The sequence below is a fragment of the Gadus morhua genome, chromosome 6 (assembly GCF_902167405.1).
Source record: "Gadus morhua chromosome 6, gadMor3.0, whole genome shotgun sequence".
Lineage (NCBI taxonomy): Eukaryota > Metazoa > Chordata > Actinopteri > Gadiformes > Gadidae > Gadus > Gadus morhua.
In genome coordinates, this window is record NC_044053.1 from 10,397,950 (window position 1) to 10,425,190 (window position 27,241).

General features: G+C 47.1%; 1 protein-coding gene across 1 annotated transcript; it reads left to right on the forward strand.

The window, feature by feature from the left end:
* The first annotated feature begins 256 nt into the window (after positions 1 to 256).
* On the forward strand, positions 257 to 20,380 carry txnrd2.2 (thioredoxin reductase 2, tandem duplicate 2). The gene is made up of 17 exons (XM_030357644.1): positions 257 to 367; positions 731 to 796; positions 923 to 979; positions 1,087 to 1,231; positions 1,534 to 1,608; positions 2,301 to 2,379; positions 2,911 to 2,973; positions 3,469 to 3,539; positions 6,615 to 6,634; positions 6,928 to 7,019; positions 7,482 to 7,656; positions 12,392 to 12,528; positions 14,103 to 14,198; positions 14,310 to 14,402; positions 15,375 to 15,446; positions 15,917 to 16,014; positions 17,204 to 20,380. The coding sequence occupies exons 1-17, from the start codon at positions 268 to 270 to the stop codon at positions 17,325 to 17,327; spliced, it is 1,563 nt and encodes a 520-aa protein (XP_030213504.1). The 5' UTR covers positions 257 to 267; the 3' UTR covers positions 17,328 to 20,380.
* The last annotated feature ends 6,861 nt before the right edge of the window (positions 20,381 to 27,241 follow it).

The window sequence follows — 27,241 nt, forward strand, 5'->3', positions numbered from 1 at the left end:
TCCTTTGCGGCGCTTATGGAATGGCTACATCGTTGTCTGGAGTGGATAGGATAAGAAAGTTAGAGGAGAAAATGATACAGGAGGGGAGACAGTCAGTACCTTGCCAAACCTATCACCAACACAACATTCAAATTAGTAGAAAATATATATGCCGTGTCTAAATGGTCATTGATAAATAAAAGCCAAGAGATATTATTCCCCCTGATTTTGTTCAGGCATATTACCAGGCACTCTATTGCTCTGTTGTTGCGTACTAGCTGACGTCACATGGGTCCTTTAATTCAAAACAACATGGCAGCCTTCTTCAAGAGTCGGCACCGTTGGAAAAGGACTAGTTGTTTTACTATTCTAACAAGAAATCTGACAGGTAACAGTTATGTTTATTCTGACCGGCAAAAGTACATTTAATCGTTGGTAGATTTAAATATTTAGGATTCCAGCTTGACGTGTCCACTATCCCATAAGCTTTTCTAAACCTAGACTGACCCATTCATAGAATACAGCCTCCACACAGTATCATCTGCTCTGTCAAAGTCATTCAACAAACACAACTTTAGTGGAACATTGACAGTATTCTTCAACATTTGTTGAATGATTATTATTAAATCAGATCTCATTACATTTATGTTTTGAACTTTTAACCAAAGTAATGGCGAAATCTCTAACATCAAAGAATATTGGAGTAAGCTACTACAGCAGCTTTAACAAATAAATGATTGTCCTCATGCAGGGAAATATGATTATGACTTGGTCGTTATTGGAGGAGGCTCAGGCGGTCTGGCGTGTTCCAAGGAAGGTGAGTTTGTAGTTATACATCATAGTCTACTCAATACAATTGCAGGAGGTGACGAATCACATGTGGCTCTTGTTATGATGTAAACTTCTCATGACTATTACGCTTACTAGAATCTATCGTTTTCAGCGGCCCAGTTGGGGCAGAAGGTTGCTGTGTTAGATTATGTGGAGCCATCTGCTAAAGGTAAATGGAATGCAGTAACACACTTCATCACTATAATGCATAATAGTATATTTATGACATTCTCCAAAAATACTGTCAATATTGTTAAAGAAGGCTCTTCTGAACAGGTACCAAGTGGGGTCTTGGTGGGACGTGTGTTAACGTTGGCTGCATCCCCAAGAAGCTCATGCACCAGGCTGCACTGCTTGGCACCGCGGTTAAAGATGCCAGAAAGTATGGCTGGAAGATCAAGGATCCAGTGTCCCACGATTGGTAAGGATGTCAGATACCATGCCCAACAACTAACCAAAATATTAGAAAACAACATTGGAAAGCACTTAAAATATGAAAGTCATCGTGAAAGACAAAATGAGCCGCTACATAGCACCATCTTGTGGCCAACTTGGTGTACAACATATACACAAGAATTAGCGTATCGGATGAGCACATACTTTGATGTGATTCCTAAAATGTATTCTGCACACGTACACACTACTATCTGTGCCTGTACTGGATTAGTCATCAAGCCAGGTAATGGGTACACTTTTCTGTGCTTCCTGTTCTATATTCTCCAGGGAAACCATGGCAGAGGCGGTCCAGAACCACGTCAGGTCTCTCAACTGGGGCCACCGGGTCCAGCTCAAGGACAAGTGAGCCCAAATCCATATTCGCTAAAGCATCTTTCTCTCTGCATGCTTTCACAAAACCTTAACACATTGATGATCTCGGTTCACATCACTGATACTCAAATAAATAAACTGTGTGTTACGCCATTCTGTCTAAATACTTATGTGTGGAACCTGGAGGCCATGTATGTTTGGCCACACAGAGCGTGATTAATCCAGAGCGACATGTTGACTGAATGACTCAGCTGCAGGGCAAACAGGTGTTAAACTCTTTCTAAATATGGCCACATTCTCTCAGCAGTTGGCCTCACAATAAGGGTGCTTCCATGAGCCGTCATGGTTATGAATTTTACTTTCTTACTTAATAGGTATCGTGAATTAGGTTGTCTACTCGTTTAGGAGATTGAGGGATTACTGGGGCTAAGCACCTCAAGGTTTAAGGATACATTGGATTAATACTTTTGCCAATGGCAGTCATATATTCTTGAGTTCTGTCTTACCAAGGATGTCCGGTATGCATTTAGATCTTAAAACCCCTTATCCCCTTATCTTCTCTTTACCAATATAGAGAATCCAATGCCAAATGTATCCTAAATTCTGCTTACATTAACTGTTCTGAGGGAATATCCCAAATCACCTATGTGAATCAGATGGCTTCAGGTGTGGTTGAAGGCTCCCCGTGTTTTTGCCCTTTAACACCGCTTGTCTCAATACAGGAAGGTGAAGTACCTCAATTTGAAGGGAAGCCTGCTAGATGAACACACAGTCAGAGGGATGACCAAATCTGGGAAGGAGGTGGGCTGCTTCTTCATAACCAAAGTCTTGTTCTTCCTTTGATCTATTTTAAAATCCGTCGACCCTATTGTGGTGGTTTTTGGGTTTGGTCAGAACCACCACAATAGGGTGGACAACTGTTTTGGTTTTAGTCAAACATGAACAAACGAGTAAATGCAATCCCATTGTTGTTTGGATTAAGGTGTTGTTTAAACATGATTGGGCTATGTTTAGGTCACATAATGAATATGACCAGAAGAGCAGAGGTCCATCAATGTATCAAAAAGAAAAGAATTTAAGGAATCATTATGAATCACCAGGTAGCACAGATATGATCCGAAAGACATTAGTTGTCGTTGTTCACCGCTGAAGCTAGGCGAATGCATAATGTATTTAATAATCAAAGTGAGACAAAGGGGGATATTAGGTGCCATTGATTTATTGTATTAAATTCTTCATCGTTCAGTTTAACATCATGAACACATCAGAAATTGTACTTAAGTACTGCCAATCTTAATGTAACATTCCCCATTATCCTCTCTGTCCCTGCAGTCCTTCTTGACTGCCAAGAACATTGTGATTGCCACCGGAGGGCGTCCCAAATACCCCACAGACGTAAGTATTTATTAGAAACTCATTAGTGTCATTATCCTCTCTTTAACTCAAAACCTTTTAATTAATGACAATTGAAAGAACGGAACCAAATGTTGAGAACTGTTTTTCAGGGCATATCAAAGATTTATTTATTATTATTATTATTATTTGAAAATAGAGAGGAGAATTCATTTAGACCAGCCAAATGTTAGCATTGTACGATGAGTCATTTAGTCTGTGTCAAACTCCAAGGAAAAGTGATCAAAAATAGCCATGACACTGTCCGTTTCCATGCTGAAACAAAAGGTTGTGCTTGCTGACTGGTACACGCCACCCAGGACCAATGACCCGGGATCTTTGCCTTGCCTTGTTTTGCTAAACGTGTGTTGTTGATGATATGTATAGGCGTGCCGTGCGGTGTGGTGATGAATATAACTCCTCCCCCATCCCCCTCTTTATCTGTCTCTCCCTCTGTCTGTCCGTCTGTCTCCATCACACTCATTCTGTCTCGCTCAGATCCCAGGAGCCATGGAGCACGGCATTACCAGTGATGACATCTTTTGGCTGAAAGAGGCACCTGGAAAAACGTTAGCACCCACTCCTCTCCACTCCATACAGTACACACACACAAACGAGCACACAGACACACACACACGCCTCAGCACACAAATAAGTGAGATACATACCTGAACGTCATTTAAAAATTCATGCCGAAAGCTTAATGGACTGAATCCAGGCACATTTCCCGTCCTTACTTTGTTGACTTATTTCTACACAGCATCTACCCTCCAACCCTAAAGAACCAAACCTAAAAGAAACCCAAAGAGTGTGTCTCTTTCACACTCTTTTACTGACTCTGTCAAGTGATGAACGAGGAATAGTAACCACCAACACCGGCCCACTAAACACCAAACAACTAAATGTAGTTACCGATACTATAATAATGAAACGATAACAAACCATCGCCGCCATGCCCCTCCTCCAGCCCCACCACTGCTCTCTTCCTGTCATGCTATCCTTAGCAGTGACTCAGATTAGCAGAACAAGGCCTGTAATCCAGCCGTTTAGCTGCTGTCATCACCTGGGTGATTGCTCTTCTCCTGACGTTTCCTCTCCTCTTCCTCTGTGGCGTCCTCGACCTGACTATTGGCAGTGGTTAAATGGCGAAGGACGAAGCAGATGTTTCACCCTAGACGATGACAGACACCAGGAAATAATTTATTTAGAGATGCTAGGTTTGACAGGGTTGTTTTTTTTTCTTTTATCAATGGGTAACTAAAGAGTTGCAGTTTAATCACGGGGCCACCGGGGGCAATGTCAATTTCCTTCATAATTGGCCAACAGTCCTGATATCCTGTCATAATATTAACAATGATGATGAAAATAATGATTATAATACCACCTATAAATGGAACACAGTTCAAAGTCCTCTACCTTAAGCATATTATTTCATACAGAAGCTTCAATTAGAAAGCTAACTTAAATAGAAGTCCTGTTGAATAGGCTTTTAATACCAAGTTGTACAAGTTAGCCCCAGTCTTTGAACCCTCTTAAGAAGTACTGTTAACCATGAACCTCACCCCAGTCGCCCACAAGCGGTGCTTGGCTTGGGGGACCAGGATCAAGGCTAGCACTTGAGATCAGGAAGTCCTTTGATGAAAAAAGTGTTTTTGAGCGCTACCATTAGCCGCAGCCCCTCTGCAGATGTACTATGTAGTCGCTGGCAGACGCTAGCAGGCGCTAGCAGGCGCTACGAGTTATTGTTCTAGAGCTGTGCAGGTGGTGGGGACTGCAGGGCTATGTAACTGGCATGGAAAAGGGGCGGAGGTGGGGGGTGTGTGAGGAGAGAGGGCAGGTGAGTGACGGGGTGTTTAATAGATCTCGGAGCACGCACACTACTGAGTGACTGGTTCCCGCCTCAGGGCTGCAGCCTGCAGGTGGCCATAGTGTCCTGTTGAAAGAGGCTAGCAGGTAGCGTGCAGTTCGGGCCGTCAGTGGATGGAGCCTGGAATATATTTTACACGCCTGTTTATTTTTAGCAGCCAAACATTCTTCCTGAATCCTCATTAAGCGAAGCGACTTGCAATCGTTGTCTTTCGTGCCGTTAGGGTGCAGCTATGGGGTTAGAAATTCTGATTAAAGGGGGAGACTGCATACAGGTAGGCCCAGCATACCATCCTGCGCAACGCATTACTTAATATGAATCTTTTAAAGAACTTTCCTGTAGATCAATCTACTAGGTTCAATAACCCACGGTTCATTCACACTAGAAATTGTCTTGGTGAATTACTTGGCGTCTCTCATAAGTCATTCTACAGTGCTTTTATTCACATACAGTATACTACAGGCTTTGTGCATCACAATGCATCATGGGATTTTTTTGGTTGGAGATACTCTGCCATATGGAGAGGACTCAATTGTAGTGACTGTATAAATCGAAATCAATCCTAAAAGAACATACAATTTGCCATGCTTTGATTGGCTCCATCTGTGCTAGACTATATAATTTGCCATACAAAAGACAAGTTACATCAGCTGGCATCAATTGCAAAATTTTAGATTGGTTTTGAAGGGCATCAAGGGCTATATAAACCCAAGTTCTGATTGGATGCTTTCTAATCACCATATACTTCAATCGTTCATTTGATGAAGAATATTTGCAGCAGAATGCTCAAGGCTAACAGCACCAGAAAATGAAACTAATTCTTAGAGCGTGCTGGAAGTAGTCAATGTAAAAGGCTTTCATGTGGGATCTCGATGACCAGCGTCACGCTGGACTGGTCGGGTAGGCTGGCTGCATGTAAAAAAAAAAAAGATTTTTAATAGAGGTTTAAACTAATGGCTGCCTTGTCATATAACTGGTTTGGTCTTCATATCTCCTCACACTCACTGCTGTTTTTAGAAGGATAACAGCTTGGCACTTGGAGTTAGAGAGAGGGAGAAGTATGGTCATGGTCAAAGCGACCAAAGTGTAGAATCAACCGGAGGCCGCCATGCTGATCTCCTCTAAGCCTGCGTACAATACACACTGAGTGCAGTTGTGCCTCGGACGAATACGCTGAGGCCCTCTGTGAGCGGTTTGCCGCCGTGAGCCCGGCTGGGGCGGGCTGTCAGCGAGTCAGCGCGGGCATAGAGGCAGGGCAGGGGGTTGGAGCTGAGGGAGAGCATGGTGGGATAGCGTGGTGGGATGGCGTTGTAGCAGACGGGGCCTCCATCTCCTCCTCCTGACCGATGCAGGGAAGGAGCTCCAGTCAGCGGGCTGACGTGTGGACCTGTACCTTCAACATGGCCCTCTCTGGATCTACGGGGATTAGCTAAAGCAAAAAAACAAATTTGTCCTCCACAAGTGTGGCCTCCCATGGACCACACACAGTCACACACAAAAGTCAACACCAACATGACATACAGACAGGCCACTTTCTACGCTATTTATTTAACATGTTCTCACTTAAAATCTAGCCCAGACATGAGATTGTCGTGTCGGGTTAATCTCTTCAGTAATTCCCGGCTTTCAAGTAAACCTTTTTTATTTGATTTTTTAACAAACACATTGTCATCTGATACACAGGATGGCTGCGTGTTGAGTGCATTGCTGTTATTGCGATTCCCATCTGTCATTGTGTTTTTTATGTCTGTTCACTGTCTGTCTTTGTGCGTTGCAGACTCGTGGTCGGAGCCAGTTGTATCCTTTTGTGTGCTGCATGTGAGTCACTGTGGCTTGGGCGTCTGAGAGAGAGAGCTAGACGCTGGTAAACAGCTCCGGGATGAACTAACATGAACCCTGGTTAGCCTTATAGTGCCGACCACAGAGGTGCTTTGTGTTCTGGGCGGTTTTAGCCCCTTTCTGTTTACGTGTTCGGTGCACGTTTTAGTTTTATATTACCGGAATGTACCTTCTCTGAAAGACATGGTGTGCCCCATGGTTTGGCTGCTTCTTCTAGTGTAACCTCTGTGGTCCTTAACGGGGTGATTCAGATGTGGCTCTAGAGTGTGCAGGGTTCCTGACGGGCATCGGCCAGGACACCAAAGTCATGGTGCGCAGCATTGCCCTCCGTGGGTTTGATCAGGTACTGCAACCACCGCATAATGCTTCACTGACGCTTCACTGCAGCACTGAGAACAACATGGCCTTTTTGTATTTTTCGCGAAGTATTTGTATATCTCTAGACACTTGTTTCCTAATCTACCTATCTTGAGTTTAATTACATTAAGGATGCCTGAATGTGCCACTGAAACTGGGCCTAGATAAACCTAGCTCTTTAAATGTCTGATAGGGAATGTTTTGGAGTTTTCCATTCAGGGAACAACTACACATTCAATGAATGAAGTAAATGCCATTAAAGACCTGTATGACATTCATTCATCACATTTCACATCGCAGTATAAACAAAGAATGATTAAGGCCCAATCCCATTCCCTTACCCCTTCCCCTTCCCCCTCCCCCTTGTTTTGAAGGGGTAAGGAGAAGGGGCAAGGGAAAGGAGTAAGGGGTAGAAATGGGATTGGGCCTAAACCTTTGGTTTCTGCAGCAAATGGCGGGGCTGGTGACGGACCACATGCAGGCGTATGGGACCAGGTTCGCCTGGGGCTGCGTTCCCCAGAGGGTGGACAAGCTGCCCTCAGGGGCGCTGCAGGTGACCTGGGCCGACACGCGGACGGGCAAGGAGGAGACGGACTCCTTTGACTCGGTGCTGTGGGCCGTGGGTGAGTCTGGCTCCAGGCACTTCAATACTGAGTGTGAATGATTTCATCTGGAACAAAATGGTAATGAAGGAATCTGGGTGGCTCCGCTGGTCCGTTTTGCATTTCATTTTGCTCGAGGGATTTTTACATTCGTGAATTAGGTTTAGTGTTACAGGTACGTTTTATTCAACACGACCTCCAGTGAATTCAGATACAGGTCATGAGGGAGCAGCTGTGGGACTACGTAGATCTGGCTTAAGTACATCCAAGGTTTTACTCGAGCTCCGTTCAACCACTAGAATATCCTTCCAAAATAAATGGCAAACGTATTTCAATTTACAGAACAAACAGTGACCTCAATAGCGTTTATTGTATTTGGCACACCGCTGTGCCCTCATTGTTAACATTGTTATCATGTGTAACATAAAAGTGACAAAGGATGTGTAAGTAAAAAGCACACAGACTAATCTGACCGCGCTCCCCTTCCCTCACTGCCTTCACTTCCACTGTCATGCTCCACAACACCTTGCGTCAGCAGATAGCCGCCGGGGTCACGATCGAGCCCGAAAAACAAAGTAATAAAAAATCCTGAGTGATGGACTTGCCACAGGGCCGAGTGGTTAATCACCCGGTCGCCTTACTGAAGGGAGAGAGGGAGAGGGGGAGAGTCAGAGAGGGATGGGACAGGGCAGGATGCACCCCTTGTGTTGGGGCGGGGGGGGGGGGGGGGGGGGGGTCCCTTCACCCCGTCTCTGTCTATCTTTGTTCTGCCTCCCTTGGTTCTTTCCTGTCCTGTGCCAGTCGCTGTCCCAGACACATCTGTCACTGCCACCGCTGCCCATCCCCTGCCCCTCCATTCATCCTCCTCTCCTCCGTGTCCCCCTCTCTCTCGCTCCCTCCCTCCGCGCTGGGCACTGGGAACAATAGAGGGAACACCCGTCGCTCCGTGGTTCAAGACCCCCCCAGAATCGGGGCTTTTCCGTGGAACTATCCCCGTGTGTGTGTGTGTGTGTGTGTGTGTATGTCTACGCATGTATGTGTGTATGCATGTATGCATGTGCATGTGTCTGTGTGTGCACACATGCAATGGTGAAGGCCTTTGATGCGCGTGACAGAGATGAGGATGTACGTGACGTGTGACCTGATGTCCTCGATCCGTCATCGCTCGCCAGCTCGGAGCTCCGTCACCTTAGCGTGCGGCTGGCAGTGAGAACCACGCAGGCCGCCAGCCTGTTCATCCCTAGCCAGGCATCCATGCGTGACACCAGGGTCCAGCTGCTGGGTTTCCGCTTCTGCTTCAAAGCTCAATGGGTTCTCTGCCAGTGCTGTGGGTGGGCCCTACATTGCTACCATTTACTATTGAGTCCTTTAGCATGCTTTGATACAAAGAGACTTGCACCCGCATGGTTTTGGATTTGATCCCTCAATGTCCACAATCTACCTCTACAAAAACCTTGAAAAAGACGTCTTAATTCATACACTTATACGTCTGTAAGTAACATGTTTTGTGTCTGCCAAATGACTAAATGGTATTCAATTAAAACAGAAACTTTTTTGCATCAAACACCTCGCCTTCATTCACCCCCGCACCCAGAGTAGCTCGCCGTCAGCCGTTCAATAACTACAAAGTCACTACAAAGTCACTACAAAGTCACTAGAGAGTAACCGCAAAACCACTACAAAGTCGAATGACAGGGGGGCTCTGTGTTCCTCTGGCCGGGCCGGTGTCCATGCTAGGCCGACCCCCCCCCCCCCCTCACCCCCCTGGTTCAGGTTTAGCGAGCCTGGATCAGTGACGTGGGCGTTCCTCTTTGATGTGTGAGCGTGCGGCGGTAATGGGCATCCACAACCACTTCCCCCCTGACGGTGACCTTGGCTGTGTGTGTGGGGGGGTTATTACAGGCCAAAGGGGAATGCTGGGACTGTATCAGTGCCGTCTGACACATCCTTCTACCCCACTCCTCCTCCTCTCCCCCTCCCCATGGCCACTCCCATGTCCAGGTGGTGCTGTAGGACATGGCAGGAAATGGATCATATCCCCACTTCCTGTCTGGGTATGGACAGTAGGCACACTGGTCTTCCTCCACTAGGTAATGTGGCGCATTGGGGGATAGGGTTTTTTAGCTTTGATTAGTTTTCTTTGGGGATTCATCGGTTTTTTATTTCAAATGGAGAGCTCAACATCGCTTGTGGTTCTGTTTGACTATAGTGATGTTCTGCCTCACTATCCCTCAAATTGTTTAAGACGTGAATTAAAGATTGTGCGTTTTTAATCGTATGGATCCTTTTTCACCTAAGAGGGGGAGATGGCTCTTGAGATGGATCTCGAGTTCTGCGGAAGTTTAATTGCTTTTCGTGTCAGACTGTCAATCTCTTCTGGAATTCAGAAGCTAAATAGATTAGATGAGATTAGAATACATTTTTACTGTCATTCTTTTAAACTTAACATTGCATATGTCATATACATTTAGATATCAACGGTTGCCCGCAATATGGACAAGGTTTTAAAGTCCGAATCAAACAATTGCCAGTCACTGTGCTTAACCTTCGCTACAGAGGGAGTGGTTTGTTTGTTTAGGTATCACAGCCTAAACCAAAACATCCCTGGTGGGCCTGCCGCCAGTCCCTTCATTCAATACAATACAATCTTTAGTCTAACACCATTGAATCTGCCTGAAAGGGAATACCGTAATAGTCTTAACTTAGCCAGCTATTATGAAATGTAATTTGGCATCAAACAAGCCGCTTTCAATCTTTTCTTTTCAAAGAGAAGAAATCTGTCGCCTGCACAAGTCGGTTCTCTTTTGTCTTTGTTCATTTGATTGATCAGATAAGAGCCGGCTCCTGCTTTAAGTCCGGGAGGTTTATGTTATGGCTAATTAGCCTAGCGTCCACCTTCTGTGAAAATAGGATTTGTTTCCGACTTGCCGATCTACAAGACCGTGGGGGGGTGGGTGGGTGTTTTGTGTGTACGTGTGTATAGTTGTGTGTACGTGTGTATCTATGTGTGCCTTACACCAAACTCCAGACAATAAGTCCCTTATCAGCCTGTCCACTTTTGTTATGTCCTCCGGCGCACCGTGGCGCCGTACCGGTCCCTGGCAGCTACCCTGCCCTCCCTCCACTATTTTAGGATCTTTTGAAAAACCTGTTAATGCCACCACTAGAAAAAGTATCAAAAGTATATTTTTCGTGTGGGGGTGTGGACCAAACTGTTGTGCTCTGTTCTACACCGGCCACCCAGAGCCTCTTTAAGGTCCCTCCAGCCCAGGGTCTGCCTCCTGCAGTCCAGACTGTGGCAGAGGTGGTCGCTGCCGGCCTCCAGTCAGGAAGAGAGTCCCCTGGGGGTGGGTGGGCCGGTGGGTGAGGTGTGGGCTGGTTTGTTGTTCTGGCTGTCCGATTGCAGATCAGCGGTTCCTCATGGGCCTGGTGTTTATTATGCTACCCTGTGTGTGTGTGTGTGTGTGTGTGTGTGTGTGTGTGTGTGTGTGTGTGTGTGTGTGTGTGTGTGTGTGTGTGTGTGTGTGTGTGTGTGTGTGTGTGTGTGTGGGGGGGGGGGGGTTGTGTGTGTGGGGGGGGGATTGTGTGGTGGCGGGGCTGAGGGATGGGTTGTGCATTTGCCACCATCAGTGCTGCCCGTCCTGTTGCTATGGTAATGCTGCACTGGATGGGCAGGTGTTGACGGCATCAGTTAGCAGCTCCCCCTCCCCTCCCCTCACAGGAAGTGACAGAACATCATCACACCCTGGTGGGGGTGGGGGATGGGGGATGTGGTGGGATTGATCCCCAGCTGGTAAATTATTCACCTTCTGCCAAAAGGCGAGATTCCCCCAGACACACGCGCATGTACGCACGCCGCACATAAACACCGAACACACACACACACACACACACACACACACACACACACACACACACACACACACACACACACGCACACACTGCTAGCCAGATGTTTGCTTGTATGACATTGACAGCGATGAGGGATCGGACACGATATGCATTCCGAGAAGGTGTGTCAATCTGTGCAGTACTGTATAGTCTAGTCTACCTTTATGTGTTAGGAACAGAGTTTCATGGCATTCTACTATTTCCTTGACTCCCTCTCTTTCTGTGTATGCGTGCGTGTGCTATTTGGTTCTTCTTTTCAAATGATACAATTTTATTTTCCCTAGCTGACGTTAGTTGTATAACTGAGTTGTAACAGAATGCAGAGTTGTAACAGAATGCTCTGTGTCTCAATGTCTCTCACTCTCTGTCTATGCCTCTCTCTCCCTTCTCTCAGTACTGAATCTATGTGTCTCCTCTCTCAGTACTGACTCTGTGTCTGTCTCTCTATCTGTCTCAGTACTGACTCTGTGTGTGTCTCTCACTCTCTCCTCTCAGTACTGACTCTGTCTCTCTCTCTCTTCTCTCACTACTATCTGTGTGTTACACACCTCTCAGTAATGACTCTGTCTCTCTCTCCTCTCAGTACTGACTCTGTGTGTCTCTCTCCTCTCATTTCTGACTCTCTGTGTGTCTCCTCCCAGCACTGACTCTTTATCGCTCTCCTCTGAGTACTGACTCTCTGGTTCTCTCTCCTCTCAGTACTGACTCTCTTTATCGCTCTCCTTTCAGTACTCTCTCTCTCTCTCTCTCTCTCTCTCTCTCTCTCTCTCTCTCTCTCTCTCTCTCTCTCTCTCTCTCTCTCACAGTACTGACTCTCTGTATCTCTCTCTCTCTCTCAGTACTGACTCTCTGTCATTCCCATCAGGCCGAGCACCAGAGGCCAAGGCACTGGGCCTGGACAAGGTGGGGGTGGAGGTCAACCGGGAGACGGGGAAGATTGTGGTGGGAGCTGATGAATCCACCTCTGTGTCCAACATCTACGCCTTCGGAGACATTGGCGAGGTGGGTGTCCCCAAGAAAGTAGATGAATAAACCCATCCGAACATAGAAGGAAGGTTTTCAGACAATATTCATAGGGAAATGCTCTTTCTGATCATCTCCGAACATACTGTTTTATCTCAGCAACTTGAATACAGATACATCAGGGAGCAGGGAGGGGACAATTATCTAGTTAAAGGATGCCTTTACGTGAATGGGTACATTGAGCGATATGGAATAATATTGTAGAATAAAATCAAATGTTACTATATGCTTGGGACCGCACGCACGCACACACCGGCATTTCAAGGCCAGAGTAGGCCATGTTAATAACAGCTATACCTGTTGGAAGTAATGCCTGTGTTTTTCTTTTTATGTGTCCAGCTGTGAGTTTCCTTCCTGCCTGCTAGGCCTCTTGCCACACACACACACACACACACACACACACACACACACACACACACACACACACACACACACACACACACACACACACACACACACACACACACACACACACACACACACACACACACACACACACACACACACACTGTGTGTCAGGTTTGATTGACAGCTAGCTTTGATGAGTTATGTTTAGCCCCAATCTGTCTGTCAACCTCTGCTGCGGAAGGCTTTTTGGAGAGGATAGGTGGCTGGGGGAAGGAGGTGTGTGGGTGGGGGGGTGGGGGGGTAGACGGCGGTTCTAAGGTTGATATCTCAGTTGAGATGTCCGCCACTTTGTACTTTTTCTTTTCTAGTTTTTTTTTTTTTTTTTTACTCTCCACCACTGTCATTGAGATGCCTGTCTGGGATGTGCCAAAATAGGCATTAGGATGACGCAGGTTGTCAGGCTTGTAAACACGGCAACTGAAATACCACTGTGGACTTGCTTGAAGGCCCTCTGCGGACGCACACAGGCATGTCTCGGAGCACAGGATGTGTGGCGGTAATTTAACAAGTCGATGATGGCTTAAGTCATGCTTGTAGAATTGCCTCGGAGCCGTTCTATTTCCTGTGCATTCGACTTTGCACTGCGTGTCTGGGGTGTGTGTGTCTGTCGGCGAGTCTGTTTGTCTGTCTGTGTCGTCCTGCCTTTCTGTTTGTCCCGATAACAATACCATCTGACGCACACTTGGGCCGAGGTGGTTTTAAGTGGGAAACACAGGGAAGCAGCTTCAAATGCTGATTGTTTCTACTTTACAGACGGAAAGCTGCCTGTGAGCTTGCCGTGGTTCTTAAACTCTTAAGTTTAATGGTTTTATACAGTAACAAATTAAAAATGTTATTGGTATGAAAAGCTTAATCTTCACGTGACTCGCATTCAAAACAAGTGATTTCATATAACCTAACAAACTAGCATACTTGACACATTAATGATTTTATACAGTAACAAATTAAAAATGTTATTGGTATGAAAAGCTTAATCTTCACGTGACTCGCATTCAAAACAAGTGATTTCATATAACCTAACAAACTAGCATACTTGACATATTTTTGTAATTCCCTTAAGACAATCACAGGCATACCAGCACATAGTCACAGATGTGATTGTAACATTTCATAGTTCAGTGTTTTGATGGGTTGTGTTTCCTCAGGGTCGGCCTGAATTGACTCCGACAGCAGTTAAAGCGGGCAGACTGCTTGCCCGCAGGCTAGCTGGCCAAAGCACCCAGCTCATGGACTATGACAATGTAAGTACTATGAGAACACAGGTTTACCATACTATTCACTTCACACACACTAAATCCTTAATATTATTTTGGGTATTTTTAAGCTGCAACTTTTCTGCTTATGTTTATCAGGTGGCGACCACAGTGTTTACTCCTCTGGAGTACAGCTGTGTGGGTCTGTCTGAGGAGGAAGCTGTGGGCAGACACGGGCAGGACGCCATTGAGGTGCCCACTACACTACCATCCACTACATCTCACTATAACCCACTACACCCTATTTAACACACTACAACTCACTCCAACCCACTGCCACCCACTAAATCTCACTATAACACACTATACCCTATTTAACACACTACAACTCATTCCAACCCACTGCCACCCACTAAATCTCACTATAACACACTATACTCTATTCAACCCACTACAACTCACTAACACTACCACCCACTACATCTCACTATAACACACTATACTCTGTTTTAACTCACTACAACTCATTACAACTCACTATAATCCACTATACCCTATTTGCACTCAACACAACCCAGTACAACTCACTATAACCCATTCTATACTAAATTTTAAGTCACTAGAACTCACAATAACCGACTGCAACCTATTACAAAACCCAATATAACTTACTGGAACTAACTCACTATTGCATACTAAATCTAACGAATTCACTACAATCAAATAAAGCACACCATCTGCATCCCAAACAGCCAGGGTCTCAACAAGGAGTACTTCTGATCCAATGTTCACATCCTCCCATCCCTCACCGAAAATAAATAAACAACAAACAAACAAATGAATAAAGGACGGCAGCCGGCTGGCTGTGTGACGGACAGGCGTGCATTGGCTGTGATTGAGGCGTGTGTGGGGCGATGACAGACCCCCTGTGATCTCGAGGAGCTGTCACATAGGCACTGAACCCTCCACCACCACTAACCCCCCCTCCTACCCTTACAACCACCCCACCCCTGTGCCCCAGAATGTCCAACAGCCATCTCTCCCCCCCCCTTCCTCCAGACCTGTTAGGACAAGCTCACCTTCACTCCCCAGAAATAATGAATGCATCTCCACACTTGTCTCTCGTGTATTTAAAATGTTTTTAAATGTTACCATTTCATGCACTTTGTGACTGCTTTTATTGTGAAATATAAAGTTAATGTGTGTACATGTGCGCTTACTTAGGTCTACCATGCGTTCTACAAGCCTCTGGAGTTCACGGTTGCAGAGAGAGATGCCAGCCAGTGTTACATCAAGGTGCGGTCCCTCACTCCGTTCGATGCTAAACCTCACATATCATTAGAAGTAAACAGCATTATGCTAGACACTGCAGAATTGAGGAAACAGTAGCATATGCATTAACCCAATCATGTGAATCCATTATGACATTCTTTTTTTAATTAACCCTGTGTCAACATTTCGAAAGAGAGCAGACATGGGATGACTACCGTACAGATGACAATTGTTATGAACACACACATTTTCAAACTGATGTACATGGTGTGATCTTGACCAGCAGGTGTATCCACAGTAACGATGTCCTCAAGCTGTTTTCCATACCCCATTCACCCAAAACAAAGCAATTGACTGTCCATTTTTTTTTAACCCAAATTGTATTTAATACAATGACACCTGTAGTGATGAAGGGATAGATTCAAAGGATACAAACGGACAGAAACAGGGCTGGGTTGTTTTGCCCTAAACACCCCCCCCCCCCCCCTCTCCAGGTGGTGTGTGAGCGGGGAGGAGAGCAGAGGATTCTGGGACTGCACTACACAGGTCCCAACGCTGGAGAGGTGATGCAGGGCTTCTCATTGGCCCTACGGTGAGCCCCCATCACTGGGAGACATTATAATTGGGCATAATATTAGTGATATATAGTGATTTGGGTGTTCGACTCCCCGCCAGAGGGTACTGACTTTGATCCCCCCTGTCCACAGTCTACTTGTATGGATCCCGAGCTAGTTGTCTAACTTCTACCTGCTCCTGATGCATTTCTGAATTCCCAGTTGGTTGCTTTGGATAAAAGCGTCTGCCAAATGACTCAATAGTCAACCTTAAGAGTAAATGTTGTGCAGGATGTGTATCTGTAGTCCAATTTTTATCAGGAGAATGCAGACTGCATTATTTGTTCAATTTGTCAAGTCTTTCAAACGTTTCCTGCCATTATCCCTGCCACTCATTGTACTGCCTTAATGCGTTACCGCTCCCCCATCAATGTATTACGCTATAAGTCATAGCAATTTTAAGGCAGCACGCAATTGGCAGACTTGCAGTTTACTTCAGAGGCCTTTTTGGTAATATGCGTTGAAATGCTTATTCTGTGGCTTCCACAAGGCTAGGCAAACTATTGCTGAAGACAGTGAGCTAGTCATGTGTCTGTCACTCCATTGAATGTGTGTTTGGTGTGTGTGTGTGTGTGTGTCTCACCTTTGATGTGTGTGTATCTCTGGGGTGAGTGTGTGTTTGTGTATCTCTGGTGTGTGTGTGTGTGTGTTTGCGTGTGAATCGCTGATCTGTATGTCTGTGTGTATCTGTGTATCTCTGATGTGTGTGCTTGGGTTGGTGGTTTGTGTCTCTCTGTATCTCTGATGTGTGTGTGTGTGTGTCTGTGTGTGTCTCTATGTATCTCTGATGTGTGTGTGTCTCTATGTATCTCTGATGTCTGTCTGTGTCTGTGTGTCTCTATCTCTGATGTGTGTGTGTGTGTATCTCTGCTGTGTGTGTGTGTATTTGTGTGTCTCTGTATCTCTGATGTCTGTGTGTCTGTCTCTCTGTATCTGTGATGTGTGTGTGTGTGTGTGTGTGTGTGTGTGTGTGTGTGTGTGTGTGTGTGTGTGTGTGTGTGTGTGTGTGTGTGTGTGTGTGTGTGTGTGTGTGTGTGTGTGTGTGTGTGTGTGTCTGTATCTCTGATGTGTGTGTTTCTCACTCTCTGTATCTGTGATGTGTCTCTCTGTATCTCTGATGTGTGTGTGTGTGTGTGTGTGTGTGTGTGTGTGTGTGTGTGTGTCCAGGTGTGGCGCCACCCTCTCCCACCTTAAGGAGACGGTAGGGATCCACCCGACCTGTGCCGAGGAGCTGACCAAGGTCAGCATCACCAAGCGCTCCGGCCTGGACGCCACCGTCACCGGCTGCTGAGGTTAAGCTCCCCTGGTCCCTGAACACCACCGAGCACACGGGGTCCCCCACTCTATAGCAAGGGTTTAGGACGAATGGTTGTTGGTGATGCAGGCTGCATGCCTGCAGTCTCTCTCTCTCTTGGCAGGGTTCATGGTGGTAGCCTCTCAAAAGGAGATAACCTGTAGGCTCTCGGTTAAGTAAATCCCTCATTTTCTAGCTCGCTCGCCTCCACTCGCTCGCCCGAGAGTTCTCGTATGAATCTTTCATCCAGGACACCAGAATGGCCTCCTCTAGTGTCCAGGATTTTCTTCACATATGTCTCCCCCTCCACCGTGTAGTACGGCCTGGTCCTCATCTTCAGCGGGGTTCGGTGGCTGATATCGGCGACGCCTGGGCGCTTCGTCGATGAGGAAGCCCAGGTTAGTGTCGGGGAGGCCGTCACGTGAACGAAACAGGATGATTATCCTAATTCCATGCCCCCCGTGCGAGTTTGCGTACGCTCTCGCTCTGAAGGCAAAGTGTTATGGATCCCCCAGTTAGCAAAGGCCCGACTGCAGAGCGGGAGCCCGTTAGATAAACAGCCTCATAAATCAGGATTATGGGCCCCTCCTTCCAGACTGCTTGTTTTTCCTATTATGATCGTTTTTTTTTCCGTCTTAACGAGAACTGTGGAGATACCTTGGGTTTTTGTTTCTTTTCGCGCATTTTTCTTTCTTTTCTGAATATATATATATATCTATATATATATAGATGTATATATTCCGTAAATATTGTCTTTTCTCTGTCTGTACTTCGTGTCCATTAGTCTTGAAGGTGACACATGCCTTGCTACCCCTCCACCCCTCCCCCCCCCACCTCCACACCCCCACCACCAACCCTCCACCTCCCCATCCCCACCACCAACCCTCCACCTCCACACCCCCCACCACCAACTCCCTCCAGCCCCTAACCCTCCACCCCTGACACTGATGGATGGCCCCGGGGCCTTCACCAACGTGACCCTCCCAATTTCCCAGGGACACACACAAACAGTGGACGGCCCGCCTGTCCGTCAGCCTCACAGACCCCGGCCAGAGCGCCAGGCTTGTTTTTGAGGGTCTTCGGCCCCCCCGGCCCTCAGAATATCCCAATGCACCAACTAGTGCAGCACGCCTACTGTGTGTGTGTGTGTGTGTGTGTGTGTGTGTGTGTGTGTGTGTGTGTGTGTGTGTGTGTGTGGACAGCTCTATCCCTTCTGTTACAAATCATCAGTGCCGCGCTATTGTAGGCTGTAGTACTCAAATTCACCCGACAGTGGCACTGTTGTCTTCTAATTCTCACACTTTACTCCAGGGCAGGGGATGAAACATAAGCTTGCACACATTCAGCGTTGAAATGCAGCACACACACACACACACACACACACACACACACACACACACACACACACACACACACACACACACACACACACACACACACACACACACACACACACAGGCATAAACACACACCAACCCACACACACAGAGGCATAGACACACACACACACAGAGGCATAGACACACAAACCCACACACACACACAGAGGCATAGACACACACAAACCCACGCACACACACCTTTAATCCTTATTAAAAAGAGATGTGCTTTTGGGCCTGGAGGTGGAACGCAGGGTGCTAGAGTGGATGCCAAACTGATAAGAGGTTATCTGTTGTGTATTTACACGGATGGAAGGTCAGCCGCTCACAGGGCTATCACCTGTGACTCTAAACAAACACACACACACACACACACCACATGCACGCATGAGCACATACACAAACACACACACACACACACACACACACACACACACACACACACACACACAGAAAGTAGTTTTTTTGTGAATAAAGCAGCAATAGGCAACTCTACCACTTGCTGCCGCCATAACCATAACACCCACAGCACTATGTTAAGCAGAACGGGGTAAGCAGCCCTGTGAGGGAGAGTCACTATGGAGATGGAGAAGGGTTACGAGACGGAGGCCGGTGGGCTGAGTTTATTTGTGTTTGAAGTCTAATCTCCCCTCCTTCACATCCCGGCCCCCCCACCCTGATTAATGATCCCGATGAAGGCAGTGTGACAGTGTGCCAGGAGATGGCAAGAAGACAGCAGAACCAGGAGGTGGGGGACGAGAGACAGCTAGAGAGAGAGAGGGACAGCGAGGGAGACGGAGAGGGAGTTACCAGGTTTATTTGGACCTCCAGTTGAGGGCGATTCCGAAGAAGACAGAGAGCGAGAGAAAGAGAGCAGGGATGCAGCCCTGTGTTAGAGGATAGAGGGGCGGGTGGGTGTGGGGAGATGATGTGTGCACGGTGTTCAGGGCCAGGGTGCTGACGGAGGAACCCTGACCTCCACTCGCCAGAAACAGCTTGACTCCATCACCCAGAGCACAGAGGGCTCCTCGCCCGCTCTGCACGCCACTGCCGCACACCGCTGTGTGTGTGTGTGTGTGTGTGTGTGTGTGTGTGTGTGTGTGTGTGTGTGTGTGTGTGTGTGTGTGTGTCTCTGTGTGTTTTCCCGAGGTAATGGAGTCATCGAATGGCTGCTCCTAATGAAGCTCTTCGGAGGCCCGGCGCCGGCGATGGGAAGTCATTCAGGCGATCGATGTAACAGTAATGTCTGTTTGCTTTTTGGCTCTCCTGTTTCCTTTTTGGAGCCACCACTGTTCGTTATTGTTATTCAGACAGACAGACTGACAGAAGGGCAACGAAGAGGAAAGATACAGAAAGAGTCGAGCAACTCGGCATCGTCGTGGGAAACGTCAAAGTAGTTTTTACGGTGGTGGAGCAAATGGCGTCAGTCAAGCGAGATGGCCTGGCCGGTAGGGCGGGGTCAGGGTTCAACTTTCAGGTGGACCAGTTTATGAAGACTTGCACTAAAACCCTGAACTAGGGGTGGTGTGAGTCCGATGTCACCTGGTCACAAATTCCCTGATCTGTAAATATATAGCCATTATTATATTTTCTCAAAATGTCTGAGAAGCATAATTTATATTTATTCAGGTTATTTATAAGGATGTCTCGAATAAATTTGTCCAATCATGACTCAAGGTGTTTGTCATTTGTGTGTGTCTGCATTAAGTTCATTCATGAGTGAGTGAGTGCATGTGATCCTTTACGCTGGGCTACATTCTTCCAATTATCCAAAATGATTTATTCCAGGTCTGAAGAATCTGCCTCGTGTCTCGGATCCAACAATTCGACATAGCGTGCAGAAATAGAAAACTAGTTTCCGATGTAATATACGACGTCTTGCGTCTTCTCCGTCTCCGGTGGGTCGACGCTCCACCTGAAGAGCGCTCGGCGTTGTCTGGTGCCGGGGCAGGGGGTGGTCGCCCCCTGACCCCTGGTCGTCTCCACTGACGGGCCGCTCTGCAATGCGGCGCTGTCACTCAGCCCTTCGCGCCAACAATGGCAGAAATTCCAGGCTGTTTGTTTGGTTAAGGACCGGGCTCTCCGAAAGCCCTGAACCTCCTCGGGATGCACGGCAGCCTCTCACACCCCCTCGGGATCTGAGCCCACGGTGTCAATCTGGACCCGGCTGGGACGGCCCACACCTTCTCCTTGTCTTCCCCAGGAGGAGGAGGAGGAGGAGGAGTTACAGCAGGGCTACCCCGTGTTGGCACACCGGGGGGTCTCTCGGCGATACTCCCCTACAATGCAGCAAAGTGCGGCAAATCCACCTTGAAACGCAATTAGAGCGGAACGTGTCAACATGTCGGAGTACACTCTGTTTGTGTGCCCCTTCGTAATCCAGACTTTTTGAGTTATTTTCTTTACGCTGAGGTTGCTGTCTGTGAGAGCACATTCTCTGGGGTCACTGGTCACTGAGCCCCTAGAGTTGCAAGCAGAAGAATCACTCTTGCACACACACACACACACACACACACACACACACACACACACACACACACACACACACACACACACACACACACACACACACACACACACACAGAGGAGATTTTGGCAAACAGTCCCATAGCGAAAAGCCTTCAAGAGCAGAGGCAGGGGTTGTGGGAGAAGTGTAGTTGGTGGAGGGTTGGGGTATCGTGATGAGTAGGAGAGGGGGTGTAACGGATACACATACCTTGTGTAAACATTCGCTAAAGAAAATGACGCTAGCAACAGAAAAGGCTCAAACTGGTGAGGATTATCCCTTAGAAATGAATAGGGGCCAATTATGACTGCTCTGTTGTACTGAAAGTATTTTGCTCTGCGCTGTCAGGCTGAGGTGCCTTCAGGGCTGCGCTACCCCTCACCCCTGGTGGGGTGGTGTGTTAGTGTGTGTGTGTGTGGAGGGGGGAAGCCTTCAGCTCAGACTCATAAGACAAAGTGTGCCTTAAAAAACCTGTTCTGCGTAATCCTGCCCTGTCTGCCTCCGTCTACAGGCTCCCAAGTTCAAGGCATACGGTTTTCAGAAGCCCCCCTGAAGCTGGACGTCTCACCTAATGGCAGGCTCAGAGGAACAACCACTTTAACACCCGTGTTGAGTTGGACATGCTCGCTTGTTGGTTGCCCTTCTGGTTAGCACAGTCAAAAATGACTCCCCGCAGTAAGATCCAAGGCTGCTGTCCCTTCTAGAGCGGGACCCCTGGGGGGAGGGGGGGTAGAACATGGTCACAAACATGTTTAGTATCGTAAGGCTGCAGCACTCCCATGCAGGAATGTCAAGGTTGTCTGCTTGCTCTTCTGCAACGCCGCCGTGACAATCATCCACGCTCGAGCTCTGGGGCTTGGCTACAAATGTAGCCTACATTAAGGCCAGCAAGGCCAACCAGGAGACACCCGACCCACCTCTCTCTTTCCAGTCAAAGCAGACCCTGCTGCAGAGGAGTCGAGAGGCAGAGGCAGCAGGCAGAGATACCGCTTCCAAGTCTTGAGTGGGGGAGAAACTGGCTTTGACAATACACAGCCATAGAGTGCCGTTGGCACGTCCAGCCAGAGACCAGGATCTGCGTTAGCGCCTTATCAAGGCCCTGATAAGGACGGATGCGTCCAGGAATGGCCTAAACTCGATTCACAAGGCTCCTGTGATGCTGTGTCTTTTTTATCTGCGGTCAGGTTCTGCATGTCTAGACCTGTCTGCAAACCATAGCCCTTTCACAGGATTGCAGCTCTTGTGGCTAATGGTAATAAAAGGTGTGCGACACAATCCTAGTTTGTGGTTTTCCGTCACTAGACGACCGTGAGAGCCCAATTAAGATCAGTGACCTCAGCTCCTTAAATCGTTTAGTCAGGGCTCGCCACACAGGGAGCTGCCTGGACAACCTTGAACGATGCCTGTGATTTATGGAGCTGGGACCTGCCTGTGGTTATCAACAAAGCGACATAACTGTGGGTGTAGTGTGTCGCGTGTGGGAACACAGAACCAGAGCTTTGATACCGGCTGCAAGTCTGTATCCGGAAGTATCACTGTTTAGTAATGCATTTGATATTTTACAAATTAGTGGTATGGCTGGAAACTGTTCTTCACGATGTGCAACAGTATTCTGTGTGTGTGTGTGTGTGTGTGTGTGTGTGAGAGAGAGTGTGAGGGTGTGTGTGTGTTCAGCCAAGTAGAATGTTCCATCAGATTAGCTTTCCATTGTGTTCAAAGCCAAAAACACGCACCCCGTCCCCCACCAGTTCCCTCTGTGCAGTTGCCAGGGTCTAATTTAACAAGTTAAAAGAATGAGAACAACATTTTACATAGATTTGACCGACCCTTCATTAAAAAAATGCCTGTCTTTGTCAGCCTTGGTCCTGGAAACCTATTCTATTAATAGCACTAGTCCTATTGAACGTTTTTTTTTTAAGTGTTCACCTCCACGATGCGTACCGCACATTCCCCACATTTCACGAAGCCCGTTTCAGAACAGCGACGTCACCGTCATGGCCCAGCGACCAGACGCATACCCACACGCAGAGCGGTGTATATTTACCCAAACCAGTTATTCGTTTGTGTAATGTCACCCTTGACCCGCCGCCACGCCGTATGACAAATGAGCTGGTAGCAGGGACACGGACAGCAGTCATTATGTCGGAGCGGTACGGCGTCACGGAGACATCCTGTGCCGTCTGGGACCAGCTGATCAGGCTGGGTTTTTCCCAGGTCTACCTGTGGAAAAATTTGAATGTTCATCACCCTTTCATGGATGAAAACGTGAATGGGAGCGTGGTTGCACTTTAAAGAACAGCAATTACAGAGCCAGATATAAGGAACGATAAACAAACTGAACACATTTTGTTAATAACATATTTGAAAGTGTTTCAGAATGGTTTCATTTTAATATGAATAAAAAAGCAGTTTTAAATTAAAAATCATTGTAGTCCTACCTCAGGTGGAGAGGGTAGGCCTAATTCTTTCAAACTGGGATATCTTTGTTCCTGCTATTTAGTTTGACTTTCAGTTAAAAAACGTAAATCTAGATTCAAATCTCTAGAACTGATGTGACAACGTTGTCAGCGGATATGCAAGCAATTAACTTTTATTAATTCACACTGATGTTTGTATTTGATGTTAAGCTTAATATGTTTGACCATCCAGTAAATAAACCCACTTAGGGGGGCAATTCATCGAGGAGGAACTACCTTGAGAAAACCTGAGAAACACGATCAGTGTTCAGTAGGCATCCAGAAAGAAAAAAAACGGCATAAGATACCTGTTGGCCCTGTGTGTGCTTCCAGTGTGACCCTGAACATCAGCCCTACAGCGGCAGTAATACAGAGCAGGGAGGTTGGGGAAGACACAGATAAGGCTATTAGTTTCAGGCCGAGGGAGACTCCCCCTTCTTGCATCCAAGGGGAGGGTGGCTGAGAGGCGCTGATAACAGCAGTGCATCTCCTCTCCCGGCTAGAAGATGAGTCACCCTTCTAATAAGGGCATGTATTTTCTTCTGTTTGCTTCAAGGAACCATAGCCATGGCAAATCAGTCCACACCTTCTCTGGGATCTCTCCGTACGCACTTTAAATCTGCCTCGGTCAGAATACCCTTTGAGAAGCAAAAACGATGGAGAGCCAATGATACCTGTAGAATCCAACACATACCCCTTCGTGTCTTTTCTCTCTTCTAACACCCTCCTCCTTGAGAGCTTACTGATATCTCCGGCTTGGGGTTTAGGTAAAGCGCTGATGCTTTCTGTTCACAAATTTGAGGTTATAAATACTTAGAGAAATGTATGAGATGTAATCTGTTATCTCTACCCATGGAAAGAGGCTCACGGTGAATGTAAAGAGATACAGTACAGGTCTCTATTAGAGGGACCTTTACATGCTGCTCGACCAGGAGATTACAAGCCACGGCAGCAGGTGTCAAATAGCATGCTTAAATCTACACTATTTCCCTTATTGTGACCGCTATGTAAACACAGAAAGCCAGCCATGCATGCTTCACTTAACTCATCGGTTCCACCGGAGCCCATTCCTATTCAGGGTACTTTAGGAATCCTGGGCGAATTGTTTCAGTTACAGTTTCTCTGCTCTGGAAATTACTGTGAAAAGTAAGAACGAAAGTAGTACAGGCAAACATGTAGAACACAAAGAAGCAAAGCGATGAACAGTGATGTAAAATAAGACTAAAATATCAAGTGACTAAATTTTTTATTCAAAATAAAAGTGGCTCTAGGTAATGTATTGATTAGATGTAAAATATGGAAGAACCTCTTGGCCCTACAGGAAGTGATCCAACTTTAGATTGGCACAAGCAAAGCAATCTTAGCTATGCCAAGGTAAGATATACGTTTCACTTAATGGCTTTCTGCACAGAATATGAGTAGCTAAAATGTTCTAAACTTTCACTTCCCGTCCTCATTTCTACTACTTTTATAGCCACACTGAAAGAGAAATTAAAGTGCTGTACCACTCTGTCTAAAGTTATTACATAATGCCTACAGTTTGGATATAACACTCACAGATACGGCTATAGCATCATTGCTAGGCTATATTCACTTTCAAACTGCAGTTCAAACCCACTTACTGCCTCACTGCCTCGATCCCGCACAGACCTTGGCTGCTACTGTGTCCACAGATGATCCACTGCCTTACTCCTAATGTGTTTAGTACCGAATGTAAATGGTACGAAATCAATCAATACGCTGTGTATCTATCTCCCTGGCGGAGCCGACCAGAGACCTCCGTATTGTTCTCCTTGGCCGAGGCCACTGGCCCTGCACTCCGTCAGCGGAGCACTGCTTTAGCTCCTCGCCCTGCTCCTCACAGAGCTCCCTGTGTCCTCACTACGCATCCATTACTCTACTAGTCCTTCTCCAAGGACTTAGCGGGGCTCTGTGGTTCGTCTGAAGAGCCCTTGAATCGGAATGGGCTGAAGAAGGGGTGCACTCTGGAAATATTATTCCAGAGATTTGGTAGAGAGCCCTGGTGCATACGGTTGAGCAGCACTCATGATGGAGGAGGGGGGTGGAGGAGAGGGAGGCGGAGAAGGAGAGGGAGAGGGAGGAGGGGAGGGGGAATGAGAAGGAGGACATTTACATATACATTTTAGGGCATTTAGCAGACGCCTTTATCCAAAGTGACTTACAACGGTTCATACACACACTCACTGCGGTGTCAACCATGCAATTTGACAGCCCGATAGTCGACAGAAGTTAAGGTTGAGTGTCTTGCTCAGCGACACCACAACAGTCGGCTAAGCGGAATCAGGCATCAAACTAGCATTCTTCCGGTTACAAGTCAACCTGCTATACGCCCTGAGCTAATCCGACCCGGAGGAGGTGGAGAAGGAGGAGGAGGAGGAGGAGGAGGAGGAGGAGGAGGAGGAGGAGGAGGAGGAGGAGGAGAGCAACAAGGATGAGGGTGAGGAGGAGGAGGAGGAGCAGGAGGAGGAGAGCAACAAGGAGGAGGAGGAGGAGGAGGCGGAGGAGGAGGAATGCCTCGGCTGCCCGGCCCACAACCTTCCTCTAATTTTGGTGATGAGTTGTAAAGTGACCTGGTTGCCCCCTCCACCCTGTAGGTGTGGGCCAGGTAGCGGGAATGAGATTCCAGGGATTTCCTTACCAGATCGTCTCTTGGCTTGACGTAGACAGCATGGTGCCCTTCATCCTCCCCTCCCCCCCACAACCATCTCCAGACCGGACCCACGGGAAGACCCAGGCAACAGTGCTCGAGTGCAGCCTGGCATTGTCCCGCAGCGTGGGTAAGCGGAGATGCCAGGAATAATTGATGATGCTGTAGGGGCCATGGCCTCCACGCAGGGCCATCCTGCAGACACCTACTCCTCCTGGACCTCCAGCAGAGCGCCCCTGAACGTGCATCACCTCCATTTAGTCTGATTGCTTTGAGCTCAGGGCTCCGCCTGGCATAAATGCTTTTATATGTGTGTCAACAAGTGGTTGGGTGTCCAGTGGTCGGCTTCGTTTAATCAATTAGATCGATTGGTCACGACGTGGAGCCCCAAATGTTTTACAAGCATTTTTTCAAACATGCATTGTTATTGTACTGTTATTACATTGTTATGATGATGATGACAATGACAATGAGGATGATGGTTATTATTAAATGTATTTTTATTTTATTTAAGTATTTGTTTTATTACTATAGCTGGTATTATTGGTTGCATTATTATAGTATAATGATAACAACGGATCTATTTTTCATTGTTCCATATTTCAACTAGCAGATAGTGTTGCACCAGCATGGAATGCAGAATACAAAGTGCGCTACATCCACCCTTGCGTCCCCCCCCCCATCCCCCACCCCTCTCCCCCTTTTTCAAATAAGAAGCTTGTATTCTTTATTGTTTCATTTGAGAGGGCAGGTGGAAAGGTGCCCTATTGCTCTATGGCTATCAGTCGGTCTAATCCAGAGCCACAGGAGAGGTTTAAAATACTCTGGTTTCAACTAATCTTCTCTCTCAGGCCCTGCCGCGCTCCAGACCCGCTTCGTCTATGATAGGAATGGACAAATAA